The sequence below is a fragment of the Dipodomys merriami genome, unplaced genomic scaffold (genome assembly GCF_024711535.1).
Source record: "Dipodomys merriami isolate MVZ:Mamm:240054 unplaced genomic scaffold, mDipMer1.0.p SCAF_25, whole genome shotgun sequence".
In the NCBI taxonomy this organism is placed as follows: Eukaryota; Metazoa; Chordata; class Mammalia; order Rodentia; family Heteromyidae; genus Dipodomys; species Dipodomys merriami.
In genome coordinates this window covers 15161628-15176657 of record NW_027203937.1, presented here as the reverse complement: position 1 = coordinate 15176657, position 15030 = coordinate 15161628, and the positions used below count along the sequence as shown (strand labels likewise).

Here is a 15030-nt window from a genome sequence, read left to right as displayed (position 1 = left end):
TGCTTAAAATGAGATTATCACTTACATGGGAATGTTAAATGGTCCTTAGAGTAAAATTTTAAACCAAAGAATTGAAACTTGAAAATATATTTGAATGCAGTTAGAATAGCAGATGGCAAATGAAAATTGAAATGTTCTTTTAAAATGACTTGATGTTTAAAGCCTACATTTTGGGCTAGTTAATAAATGTAACTTTTTAACATAGGAACAGATGCTCAAATATTTTCACAATCCCTAGTGAAACCCCACAGCTAGCTATTTTCTATGTATGATCTGCATTTGGTTTTAGTGCATTATTGTCTACTTGCAGTGAGTTATAGTTGAAGCTTCAAAGATAGTATATAACGTAGGAGAGTTTTCTTTTTTTGTTCGTCATGACAGAATAAAATGTAACCTTTATTTATTGCCAAGTTCTTTACTTTTATTCACGTTGTGAAGCTAAATATTTTAGGATGGATCTTCAGTTTAAATGTGTCAGTTTATTAGTTATCTGTGGACAGACCCCATTCTTCGTCACTGGGTAAAGAAAGGTTAGGGGCATACTAGTGGCATTCTACATTTCCAAAATTTTTCACAATTTTTTTGTCTTCCCTGGAAGGTGGAATAGGATTTATTGTTTGTTTGCTTGCTGGCTGGCTTTGTATTTTTAAGCTGCTACTTTGGAATCCAGGTAGCCTTAGTTAGAAAGCCAATAACTATTTCACTTAATGGTAGACTATCCCCCACTACTGGTTTTCTAGACTTTATGCAGTGAGAGTCAGATAGATGTCAATGTATGAATCTAGCCTAATTTCTGAATCCCCAAGCATACCCAAGTTAACTCGCAATTTAGTAGAGTTGATTTGAAGGAAACTTTTGAAAAAAATCCTTTTAAAATGAGTTTTATGGGTGGGCACCAGTGGCTCAACCTATTATCCTAGCTACTCAGGAGGCTGAGAGCTGAGGATCACAATTCAAAGCCAGCCTGGGCAAGTAAGTTTGGGATTCTTACCTTAAATTAACTGTCAAAAAAGCCAAAAGTGAAGCTGGGGCTCAAATGGTAGATTGTTAGCTATGAGCAAAGAAAAGCTCAGGGACAGCACCTAGACCCCCTAAGTTCAAACCCCAGGACCAACATCAAGGGAAGCAACAAAAACAAAAGCATTTTATGTTCTGATATCTTTAAACATGACATTCTCCTTAAATAAAGCATGAAGCACCCAGAACAAGAATGGTGCACTCACAAATTGTCAAGTGTAGGGGAGTTCGTTCACTGTTAGTGGAGTCAAACTGTTAGGGAAATAACTAGCAACCAATCTCTAGGCACTAAATTGGTAACAAGAAGGTCAAGGAAAAAAAATCAGTTGAGGCCTGGAATAGTCAGAGAAAATTAATGTGGTGACTTGAACTGTATCTTCTGTATTTAGATAGGGAGGAAAGAAAGGCAGCCATCTCCAGGGATAATGGAGTTGGTTTGATCATGACACTGAGGATGACACCAGTTGAGTAAAAGGCAGCAGATGATTAGGGAGACAGACCAGGCCATTTAGACCTTGAAAGCTAAACAGAAGATTCAGAATTTCTAGGCAGCAGGACTGAGAAGTGATATGACACCAGGTCTAAAGGGAAAATAAGTTCTGTCTACAGCATGCAGTGCAGTTTGAGTGGACTTTCTCAGTCTGATTTTTTTTTTTATCCTCACAGAGTAGATTTGGAAAAAAAAAATAAATAAACATCAAGTACTGAGTTTGAGTATCAGTGTCAGACCTAAAAAAAGAGATGGATGAATGAGACAGGAAAGATGGTAGTTTCTGTGCAATACAGTTTGAGAGCTCAGTGTTACAACTGTTGCAATTTACTCAAGTTCATGTAACAAGGAAGTTGTGGGTCTTGAGGCTCAAAAGCGCCTATAGTCTTCTTTGTAACTCACATTTTAAAAACCTACTAAGTAAAAAATATATATCTTAAAAAATTAAAATGTGTTTAGAGGAGGGTATGTCAAGAAAGGCAGGACAGATGAATGGAGGGAGGAGCAATAGGTCAATATTCAATGTGCACCTGTGAAAATTGAGCCAGGTAACTTGAAGGGCTCAATGGGATTGGGAGAGATGGGGATGAATGATGGATGGAGTGATATTGATCAACATGCATTGTACTTATAAACAATCATGTTGAATGGTAACCCCTTTGTACAGCTACTTAAAGATAATAAAATGATCATTTTTTAAATTAATAAATTTTTAATTTAAAAAAAAAAACCTACTCAGACTAGCCTCGCTCAATCTGTCAGAAGCATGGAAAGGGGTTGGACACTGAAGATGCTAACAGTAATACTCAGTTGTAAGTCTTTACACTTAAACTAGTGGTTTTCGACTGGAGAGTTTTATCCACCTCCCTTCCCACTCAGGCAACATTTGGCAATGTCTGGAGACATGCCAAGTGTTACAAGAATGGGGTGCTGTTGGTTTTTAATGGGTAGAGGACAGATATTTTCATGCTAAACATCCTACAATGCACAGGAAATCCCCCACCCCTGACAAAGAATTATCCAGAGAGGCAATGGGAATGGGGAGATAAGAATGTTTCCAAGGGAAAATGACTGACAGCTGGGTCAGTCACTGTGTGTGAAAGGCTTTGAGTAAAAACAAGGTCACTGCAAGTCCCAGTAACTAAATGAGAAAAGTTTGAGCAGAAAGCTAACTTGGATGGGAAATGTGTTCTGTATGAGGTAAAGTTATGTCCTCAGAACGTACTAAGTGTCATCACATTTCTACAAACACAGTACACAGAAATGATCTTAATATGTGCAATATTGCACTCACTTCCTTACTTATGTAACTGTAAACCCTCTGTATATCACCTTTACAAAAATTTTTTTTTGAATCACTACAGCCACATGCCCACCCCCAGCTGCCATCAAAGAACCCAGCCTCCGTGTGAGGCTGTGAAGGGAACAAGCAGGAAACTGTCACCAACTTGGAGTCCTTTGCAAAAAATGCAGGAGTTAAGTGGGAAAAGGGAGTGTTTATAATCATTGTTTTTTGTTTTTAAGTAAAAGGAGTCAAAATTTCGGGGAGCCCCCACCACCTTTTTTTGTTTGTTTTGTTCTTATTTGTATTATTGTGGATTTTGGAGTTTTGGGTGTAGGTCCTGAGGCTTGAACTCTGACCCTGAGCTTTTTGGCTCAAGGCTAGAGCTTACCATTTGACCCACAGCTCTATTTCCAGCCTTTTTTGGGGGGGAAGGTATATAGTTAGTTGGAGATAAGAGTCTCAAGGACATTCTTGCCTGGGCTAGCTGTGAGCTGCAATCCTCAGATCTCAGCTTCCTGAGTAACTAGGATTACAAGTATGAGCCACCAACCAGTACCTAGCTGTTGTTGTTTTAGGGCAAGATTTCACTATGAGTATAAGCTGGCTAAAAACTCATAATCCTCCTGCCTACATCTCCCAAATTTTGGAATCATAGGAATATACTACCATGCCTAATCAGTTTCTCTTACAATTATTTTTCCTAGTTGAGTGTCATATGGTCTTCATGCTTTATATAGTTGTGGTTGTTTTATGTATATATGAATTTAGAAAAAATATTGTTACCTTCAGTCCATATCTACAAATTTCTTTTTCTGACCCTGCACCTACTAGTACTCAGTAGGTCTACTTGGCTGATGCCTATCATGATGGCCTGTCAGCAGTGTAGCTTTGAAATGTTTTCTTGGTTTCCAAAGGAAAAGCAAAATGATAGACAGTGTGTTTAATTTTAAACATTGAGAATTATAGAATCTTAGCATTGAGAATTATACAGCGTTAGCATTGGAGGAAATAGTATGTCTCATTCAGTCAGTGAGAATCACATTTTGGTTCCTCGTATGCTAATTTCTAGGATGTGATGAATTGCTGCACGTTTGATGGTTCTAAACAACAAAAACGTGAACAAGGTGCCAGTCACTTACATCTGTAATCCTAGCTGCTCCAGAGGTTGAGATCTGAGGATCCTGGTTCAAAGCCAGCCTACGCAGATAAAGTAAATGACTTATTTACAGTTAACCAGCAAATGTTGGAAGTGGAGCTGTGGCTTCAGTGGTAGAGTTGCTAGCCTTGAACAAAAAAGCCAGATGAGAACCTGAGGCACTAAGTTTAAGCTCCAGTATTGACACCACCACCACCAGTGATACCACCACCACTTTTACCACCCCCCAAAACACAAAAAAAAACAGAAATGTATTCCCTCATGGAAGCCACAAGTCCAAAATTAAGGTGTCATCAGGTCCACCCAGTGTCTCTAGGCGTTTTCTGGTTTATATCTACATAATCTTATTTCTGCCTCCACCTTTACATGACCTTTCTACCTCTCCTCTGCCTGGCACTTTCTGGATAAGGATCCTTGAATACTTTATACCCTTTTCCAAATAAGGTCATATTCACATATTTTAGAGGGCTCCATTCAACCTTTGTCCATTGTCTGGTTCATTCAGTCACCAGTGGCTCTTGTCCACTCATTGTCCTCAGTCTATATCAGAAAGAACAGAGTTGATCTTTGAAGATACAAGGTTGTGTCTCTTTTCCTCACTAAGTAATAAATGACCAAAGCAAACCATTTTCTTTTAAATAATAGTACTGGTAAGAAGTAGTTGTCACTCACACATTCCCAAACTCAGCTGCTCTGTTTTGGCTCATTCAGCCTGGAATCACATTAGCATTTGTAGGAGTCATATCATAATTCTTTACTCAGATTGAATTTGCTAGGTACTACAGAGCTCCAAATCTTATTCACACATCTATTTTTTTAATTCAAAAACTATTTATTGAGTGACAATAACAGTGCTAAACAAGAAGACTAGCAAGACAAAAGAAGAATGAAGTAAAACTTATTTCTGTCTCATTGGAGTCAACAGTAAATTAAAGTACAAAATTGCAAACTGAGACAAACTGACCTGGGCCAATTTGAGAGTTCATAGAGATAAGACATTTGCAGTAGACAAAAGTGGGCTCCATAGTTCCTCCCAGAACTAAGCACAAAACTACCCTATGATCCAGCAATACCACTCTTGGGCATTTATCCAAGAGATTATTATTCAGGATACAGTAAAGTCACTTGTACAACCACATTCATTGCTGCACTGTTCACCATAGCCAAAGTATAGACAGTCCAAATGTCCCCCAGTAAACAACTGTATCAAGAAAAGGAGGTACACATACACAGTGGAATTTGACTCATCCATTAGGAAGAATGATATTACATCATTTGCAAAGAAATGTATAGACCTGGAAAAAATTATGTTAAGTAATCAGGCCCAGAGAGACAAAGCATGTATGTTTTCTCTCATGTGAAAGCTAGAACTAATTTATAAATATACAAGTAAACACATTGGAGTTGTATGCAAGTACACACAAATACCAATATATTTGCAGGGGAGTGTTCAAACAGTGTAATTCCTTAGAAAAATGAGCAAAATCTAAAATTAATACCCAAAAACTTGCACTTGAAAGGTGGGAGTGTGTCAGGGGAGGTAGGAAAGAAATGAAGAGAGGAGTGGGAAGGGAGAATGCAATAATAACATTTAGTGCATACCCTTTGAAATTAAGAAAATTGAGGGGAAGGGTTAGGATGGGAAGGATGGAAGAGAATGATGAAAAGGGTGACATCAAGAGGCATTGGTAACTCCTTTGTGGAACTACTTAAAGATTTATATATATATATAATTTATTACATATATTTATTGTATTTATTTTTGGCTGGTCCTGCAGCTTGATGTCAGAGCCTGGGTGTTATCCCTGAGCCTCTTTATGCTCAAAACTAGCACTCTACCACTTGAGACACAGCACCCTTCTGGTTTTTTCTAAGTGGTTTATTAAAGATACAAGTCTCATGGACTTTCCTGCCTGGCTTCACTTCGAACCAGGATTCTCAGATCTCAGCCTCTTGAGTAGCTAGGATTATAGGCATGAGCCATCAGTGCCCAAGCTAATACATTATTTTTTTAAGTGGGCTCCAGGAATTAAGGCTGACGGGCTCCAGTTCCCCACTGGTTTTCCCACCACCCTTGTCAGAGGCAGCAGTGACAGAAGGCCTCAGAATTCTTTCACAACATAATTTGTTCATTGCTTCTATTTCTGTGATTTTCATCATGCACAGTGAATTTGGAAACTGAATTGAATTTTTTAAATATTTGCCATTAATTATTACATTAATAAGTTACTTTGAGTGCATTGAATAGGAAGTGCATAGTTAATCCTACAGTTACTTAGGGAGATACTAGCCTTTAATGAGCTCTGTTTGTGGTATTAAGAATCTTTCTCTTGGTTGAACTTGAATGGCATATTCTTATCTAAGCTAATGTATTTCCTCATCACTAACTGAAATAAAATACCTTTGATTTATATCTTGCATCTGATGGTATTGTTTTACTCTCTAAAATAAATTCCATTTTTCTAAATTGCTTAATAGACCTATAAACTCATGTGCCTTTTTAAAGTAAGATGAATGTGTGATAGTTATAAACTGTTAACCCTTCAACTCGAAGACAATTTGAAAGCAGCACAACATGTGAGCTGTATCCTAATACTTGATCTGTCTTAGCATCGCCATGTTTGAACCATGTTTGAACCTTGAATCACTCTCCAGTTTGTTTTAGTGTTACACATATACCTTGTGGCTCTTTTCATAAAGAAGTCCTGATGAAGTCATAATAAAGTCAAATGTTTTGATACACATTTTTTTTATAAATGTAAAGGTTTGGTTTTCAATGTGTATTGATTTCAATTTACCCTTTAAATATATAAAACAAATATATAACGTGAAGATCGAGATTGCTTTGGGTTTGGAGAGCTATGGGATGTCTTATAAAATAACTACACAGTACAGAGTTTCAGGACTCTAGTATATCTGTCTAAAGTGCCTTGTTGTGTCTTTGCAAATATGAAGTTTCTTTGCACAAGACCCCGTATGAGTTTGAATGATTCCCAGATACCTTGCAAAAGCCTGATGATGCATTTTGCTTTTCCTGAATTTACATTGCTTTCAGTTTTCATCTCTGTTTGGGACCCAGACCCACATGTCCTTCTACTTTATTTTTTACTGTTTCAATTAAATAGAAAGCTATATCTTCTTGATAGGCATCTTAAATGTTTGGTTTCCTCTAGTTGATTGTTTTAGTTCATAAGCTTGCTCACTCCTAAATGCTTATAATTTTATACCACAACAAATTTACCTTTTAGATACTATGAAACCAGCAACTCTTGTGACTTTAACGTGAAGTTTTAAATTCTATTTTTCTTTGATGTCCCCCCAAAATGTTGTCCTCCTTGCTTTCAATTAAGACAATTTAAAGGAAGGTTATCTAGTAATTGTCACTTACCAGCCATTTCAATAAGATTATTTTATTCTTGGGGGTTGGAGGGTGCACCAGTCCCTGGGATTGAATTCAGGGCCTGGGTGCTGTTCCTGAGCTTTGTGCTCAAGGTTAGCACTCTACCACTTTGAGCCACAGCTCCATTTCCAAGATAACTTTATTCCTGAGAGTAATTGTATATTTCAAAGCTAAGGGAGATGACATTCATGATCCTATCTCAGTTATTATTGATCTTTTGTAGAGAAATCTGTTTCTGGTTATTATACTTGATCTAGAGAATAAGAATAAATGACCTGATCTTGAGAATAAGAAGTAAATGACTAGAATCTACATATGCGCTAACCTTTTATTCTTCAGTTATAGAAATAATAAAAGGAAAATAGTGAGGCAAGTTCTCCTAAAGCAACTCCTCCTCTTTATATAGATAAAGATATCATGCCTCTGTTATGTTCATGAGAGTTTTAAGGTATAAACGAACGTGTTGCTGTGGCAACGTCATATCCACATAGTCATCCCTGTAAATGTGAAAATGTTTTAATGATTTTTAGCTCATATAGCACTAATTTGACTGGCCATGTTAAGAGAAACAAAAGTCTTATATATGTCTTGTTTTCTTGTTTTTATTAGTAATATATTGATCTTATAAAATGATGAGTTCCATGTTGATATGTTATACATATGCATAATATACTCTGGTCACATTCTTCCCCTATTGTCTTTTTTGTCCCCACTTGTATGTTGCATTTTAAATTGATTTTCTTTCCCCTAACTGTTATTCCTTGAATCTCCTTCTCCCATTTCATAAAAGTTGAAATATCAAATACAAGATACTAGCAAGAATGTTTGGGAGGGGGGACTCTTAATCTTAAGGTGTCAAGTTTATGACATATAAATAAATAGGAAGCAGTGCCTCAACTTTTTTTTTTGGGGGGGGGGGTCCGGTCGTGGGGCCTGAACTCTGGGGCTGGGCGCTGTCCCTCAGCTACGACTTGAGCCACAGTGCCACTTCCGGCTTTTTTCTTATGTGGCTCTGAGGAATCGAACCCAGGACCTCAGGCATGCAAGGCAAGCGCTCTACCACTGAGCCACCTTCCCAGCCCACCTCAACTTGTAATTGGTGGATCAACTCCTATTCGGTTTTCCCTTGAAAGGAAGCAACCAATCTGACTTGACTCCTATTACAAAAATGTTAGTAGACTGTAGTGACTCTGTGAGTTAGTCCAATGTTGAGACATTTGTGGAATACCTAAGAAAACTTCAGTCTCTGTCAACAACTTGGAGATTGTATTTGCTCACTTTTAGAAAACTTGTCATTTTTCATTCCTTAGGTTTCCACTGTATCCAAAAGGAGGGGAGAAGTTACAGTTTGATTATGGTGTCTATCTTCTAAACAAAAACATAGCACAGGTAAGTAGCTGTTCTTCACTTCTACTTCCTTGAATTATTGGCTATCTTCCTAAATAAGTATTATAGTGAACCTTCTTATTTAACCAGTTACCTGAATAATGCAAAATTATTTTATGATCATAATCAATTTCCGTGCCATTGTAATGACCATAAAGAGGCAGCAGGTACAGTTTGGAATCCTCCTGCTAACCACTAGAAGCAGTAGTTAGAAGCTAACCACTGTGTTCATACTTGCTAGTAGCCTTGTACTTGAATGTGTAGACTTTATAATCACTTGGCTCTACAGTTCGAATCATAATAGCTTTCTTTCTGTAGACCACATCTAGGGACTCCTATTGCATTGTTGTTTAAGGAATAAAAGTTTAGTGCTTTTGGCACTTCCTTAATGGTCTCCTCACCTCATTATCCAGACCCAAAGGAAAAGACCAAACATACATTCCTTCCAGCCCATCTTGGATTATTGTGGCGCTTTCATCATCACATCACTTAGGGCCCCACTTGAGTAATGTTTAACCACATGCCACAGTAAGACTCTGAATTGCCTGAGTTTGTGTTTTCCTGAAAAAAATATGTAACAGTATTTCTTTAGCATACTTGGCTCTACTTATAAAGGAAGGCCAGCTTCAGTGCTTTCTTTTTATTTGAATATCTTTCCAATTAGAATAGTCTGTGGATGAGAATCCACAACGTGGCTGTTGTTTATGAACATGATCAGCTATCTCCTTAGACCTTTCCACTTTAGAGAAGTAATAAAGCTTGTGGCATTGTCAGTTTCCTTTCATCCATCTCAATCTAAAGTCTTCCTCAACAATTTTCTCATTTATGTGTGATCAATCAAAAATTATTCTTCCATATGGTGTTATCTTTGTCTTGTTTCCCTTAACCAACCGCTATGTAATGATGGTTTTTTTCATCTGTTTTTTATTAAGATTGTTATCCTTCTTCTCAAATTGGATCAAATTTCTAGTTTGCAGCCCTGCACCAATCACTTACTTCCTAACCCCAAATTCAGAGTCCTCTTGACTATAGTACTTTTAGTTTCCTTTGTTCCGGCTTGTCCTCTGATCCAGGCAAGCAGCCTTGCGCACTGTCTCTGGCCTATGCATGACTTACCTTCACATGAGCCACTCTTCCCATGAGTACTTACTCTCTTCTGCTTTTGGCAGATAAATAGTATAGCCAAAGGAATGGGGCTTTAATGTCAAGGCTGTCAAGCTCACATGTCTAGGATCATGGTTGTATTTTTCCAAGGAGAAGGCAGTGCTCTGACAGAATTGGTCAAGTAGTGCCCGGACTAAGACAGCATTAAGAAAGACAAGTAAATTAGTAAATGAATTCGACATCATCTCCAGTGAGGTCAGCTGTAGTAGAAAGATCCCATGGATACGACCGGGTCCAATTTTCATTTAGCTGAACTAAGTTTTGATCTGAATTCAGACTTTATTTTTTTCCTCATTCTATGAACATCAGTCCTAATACTGGAAGGCTATTGGAATCTTCTTGGTGAAACTTGCCCTTGCCTGGCTTTCCCCTTAAATCTCAGCTGCAAACCACAAGCACATGTACACAGTATGTGTGCACATGCCCAAACATTCATGCGCATCAACACACACTGTACAGGCACAGTCACCTCTTTCTCAGCCAAAGCCCAGAATGAATTCAAGGATATCTTAAAGAGGTGCTGAGAATAGCCCTGCTTGATTTGAGAACATGACCAAATAGAGACTGACTGCAACAGGAAAGAAGAATTCAATGCTCTATATCAGATTCCCAGCTTTAGCACCTGTATGGCTTCCTATTAGGAGGACTTCCCAAATAGCCTCTGACTTTTTGACTGAGCCACGGGTACAGGTATGTTAAACTAGTTTTGTTCATCTGTTTTAAGAAGTGAATTGGTAGTCATTTTATCCTTTTCATCTTGATAGTCTTTTCATAAGCTGATAGGTTACTTGTGTTTGTGAATGATGAATAGATTAAACACTCTAAATTCATACAAAGCAATACCTTGCTCTCTGGTATTTTTATTCACTACTGTTGTGACAGTTTTAAAAGATCCAGGTACCAGTGGCTCACACACCTGTAATCCTAGCTATTTATGAGGCTGAGATCTAAGAATCAAAGTTTGAAGCCAGTCCAATCAGGAAAGTCTTAGGACTCTTACCTCCAATTAACCACCAAAAAGCTGGAAATGGAAATGTGGCTCAAATGGTAGAGAGCCAGACTTGAGCAAAAAAGCTAAGGAACAAAAGGCCCAGACCCTGAGTACAAGCTCTAGTACTGACACCAAAGAAAAAGGAAGAGACAAGAAACTTCAAGACAAATCTTAGATTTGTTTTGATTTATTCAAGAAACCCCTTCTACACATTTAGAAGGTTTCAGCAAATTTTTGACCCCAAGAAGCTTAGAGACAGTTTCTTTTTGTTTCTGACCTTACTGCCATCACTTTTTCACATTTTAATTTGTAACAAATCAAAGAGCCATTCATTATAATGGCTCCTAACCAAGTATGATAGCAAGAAGGTATTTCTAGCTTTTGAAGGTTTACCTACATAGACGAATACATGTTGTCAAAGGGAGTTTGTCTTCTCAGCCAGTTTCACTTGTACCTCATCTCCAGAGATGTGAACAAATCATAGTATTCAAAGGCCCACCTCAGTAATTTATAAGCCACATTAGTGGAGGTGGATGAAAGCTTTGGCATGTGTAGAAGTGCCAGAGAAAAAGGAGTGAAGTCATTTAATACTACGTTTATAACTTGGTTGAGGATTTGAATAGTCAATAGGACCTTTCATCACAACCAGAAGTAGTAGTAAAATCGCTTTTTTTGGTAGAGGAAATGACAGAACTTAGTAATATTTGTTACTTCAGTATTTGGGATCAGTCCAGCCCATGTTTTGAAAGCATGGGCTTAGAAAGGCAGGCCATCAAGTAGAACTCCTCTGGTGTTGTTTAAAGAGTGGCACGCTGATCAGGCATGCTTACCCTCCGCATACACGTCACTGCTGTCTGAGGGCGTGTGTGCACTGGATTAGTATTGGAAGTGAGTTCAACAGAATGCCTATTTTCAGCACCAGCTACTAAGATTGGTCAGGTGCCAGCCCCTTCGGTGGGAAAATGCCTACCCTGATGGTCATTAGGTAATGTTAGAGAAGGGAACCTGTCAGAAATCAGGGATACTGTCATTAGCAATGATTTTATAAAATCAGGCCCTGCAATCATTTATATCAGAAAACTTGGAAGTCCAGTGTATTCAAATTTATGCAGAGCACAGTAGTTGGCCTGTAAGAGATAATAGAGCAGAAATTATAATAGTTTATCTTAGATATGGAGAGTTTTATAGTTTGAATTCAAACAATATATGCTTGAATCCATACACCCCTCCTCATCACTCTGTAAAAAGGAAAAAGAAAAAGGCAGGAACTATGAAATGGATTTGGAGACAAGAATGGCTTCTACTTCCATATGCCCATTGTTCTACTATATTTCTGTTAAAACGATATCAAATCAGAGTTGATATTCTCAAATAGAAAAAGAACTGAATGTGCCTTGAGAGCAGACAATAACTATGTTTAACATCGTGATATTTCCATTAGAAAGACAAGGTCTGAAACACTAAGTCCTAAAGACATGTTTAATAAATGAATGGTATGAATATTGACAGGACGCCATGATAATAACAGGAAACTGGGACATGGAGTAGTGACTTAAATGGAAAAAGAAATTGTTGAACATGTGTACAACCCTTTACAAAGTAGATAACTACCATTTGCAACAACAGGCATGAATCTGGATAACATTACCCTAAGTGAAATAGTCATACTCAGATAGAAGATAATTTATTGTCACTTTTAAAAGCTTAATCTTTTTTTTGAGTGTAGTTTTATTATTATCATTAAGATATTGTACAGAGATGTTACCATTTTATAAGTAATAAGTACATTTCTTTTTTGGACAATGTCACTCCTTCCTTCACTTTTCCTTAGTCTTCCCCTCCTTATTCTGCCCCTGCCCACAAGTTACACGGTTCATTTTCCACATAGTATATGCTGAATAAGATACTGCATGTGCTCAACCTTCCTCCTTTCTTTTCTGCATCCCCTTTTATTCCTTCCCCCACAAAAAAAAAATCAAAAACAAATACCACCACTACTTAGAATCTTTGAGGGAAAGAGAGAGTGAAGTAGAGCTGTTGCTCAAGTGGTAGAGCACTAGCCTTGAGCAAAAAAGCCAAAAAAGAAAAAAAGACCCTTAGTTCAAGCCCCACTACCAGCACAAAAACAAAACAAGCAAAAAAGGGTAAAGGTTGGGACTTAGCTCAGTGACACATAGAATACGATATATTATTGCAAGGTGTGGGTGCACCCCTATAATCCTACCACTCTCAGAAGGCTGGGCTACAAAGTGAGTTCAAGGCCAGGCTATGCTGCATAGTGAAATGATGTCTCAAAAATAAGTCAAGTAAGTAGAAATAGAGTATCACCAATAGTTACCAAGATGGTGAGATAGAGAAAGAATGGATAAGTAGGTCAGAGGGCATAAATTAGAAGTGAGGTATGATGAATACGTCTAGAGAGGTAATATACTGCATGAGGACTATAGTCAATAATACTGAATTGTATGCTGAAAGTGTATTGTGGGTAGATTTATCACCCAAAAAAGGGTGATAAGTGGGTTGACTTATTTGACTATTGTGATCATTCTACTGAGAGAGAGAGAGAGAGAGTGTGTGTGTGTGTATGTGTGTGTTCATGGCTGAGGTTTGTGGTCTGTAAAAAGGGTGATAAGTAGGTTCATTTGTTTGACTTGTGATCACTCTACTGAATGTGTGTGTTATGTATGTATGTATGTATGTATGTATGTATGTATCATGGCTGAGGTTTGTGGTCTGAAACTAGCCCTGGACAAAAAGCATGAGACTTTTTAAAAAAAGTATAAAGGGCTGGGGGCATGGCTCAAATGGTAGAATGCTTGTCGTCCTGAATTCCAATCCTAGTATTATGGGAAAAAAGTAAGTTATATATATGCACACACATGCATATATATATATATATATATATATATATATATATATATGTATTTTAAATATACACAATAAGAGATAATTTTTCTAACAGTTAAATTTCTTGCTTAAAATTAATTTGGTTTGTTGAGCATCTACCATGGCTGTGAGTTGGGTTGTGACAGGGCAGAGAATCAGGCAGAGGATCCAGGCCACCTTCAGTCTTCTTCAGATCTTCTGAAATAGCCAGCTGACTTACTTATAACTTAGCTAAATTCTGCTTCTCTGCAGGTTATTGGAGCAGCCATACTACTTTTCTATCTATCATTGGCTAAATCATTCCTAAATCATTCTTTCATGCTTTCCACTTGTACGAATAAAAATTAAAACTGTCCTGTGATCACTAAGCTTTGAAGGGAATACTCCTTGGCTACTTCTGACCCTCAATTACAGTGCTCATGCCACATTAACCTTCTGTTACCCAAAACACAAACCTTTTCCTACATCAGTGCCTTTGGTCTTGCTGTACCCATGGTTTTTGGAAATGATCTGTTTCCTAGTTCTTTGCATGGCTGGTTATTTATCATTGTCCATGGCTTAGCTCAACAGTCACTTCTTCAATAAGGCCTATTTGACAACTGTTTCTAAAGTAGTCCCTCTTCAGTTAATTCATTCCTATTCTGTCATTTAATTAATTTCCATCACAGCGCTTATCTACTACAATTTAACATTATTTTCATTGTTTATTGTATGTCTGTTCCCACTAGGTCATAAGCCTAATGAAACAGTAATCTTTCTTTTTTCCTTTTCCTTTCTTTTTTTTTTTCAGTACTGAGTGAATAAAATCAAGGCCTAAAACAAGCTAAATAAGTGCTTTGCCATTGAGCTATCCTTCCCACCTCTTTCCAAAAGATTATTGAAAGAAAGAAAGGAAGGAAGAAAAGAAAAAGAAAGAAAAGAAAGAAGGAAAGAAAGCAGTGGTATTAGGGAGCAGTAGTACAAGCCTGTAACCCTAGCTCCTTGATCATAAGTCTGTGGCTGGCCCGACATCTAGTGAGATCTTGTCCCTGCTTCTCTGGGGGATTCCCAGCTCCTCACGGGGTTTGGGAGGGCAGGGATATTTTCATAGTCTGAAACATGCTTGCCTTCTTCATGGTGCAGACATTTGCACAATGATACATAAATGAACGTGGCTAAATCCACTAGCCTTTTGAATAAATCAAAGTAGAAATATAAAACATTGCTAATAGTATAAGTCTTCTGCACCATGCACTCATGGTTTTTTTAAAAAAAG

At 37.6% G+C, this 15030-nt stretch overlaps 1 protein-coding gene across 2 annotated transcripts in view; it reads left to right on the top strand.

Annotated features, from left to right (window-relative positions):
- The window catches only part of Uvrag (UV radiation resistance associated), a 316630-nt gene that overhangs the window by 232357 nt on the left and 69243 nt on the right, over positions 1–15030 (top strand). For both annotated transcript variants that reach the window (XM_070034983.1, XM_070034982.1), the window contains one exon: positions 8659–8737. In XM_070034983.1, the coding sequence (XP_069891084.1) occupies positions 8659–8737 (79 nt within the window). The remainder of the gene's footprint in view (positions 1–8658; positions 8738–15030) is intronic.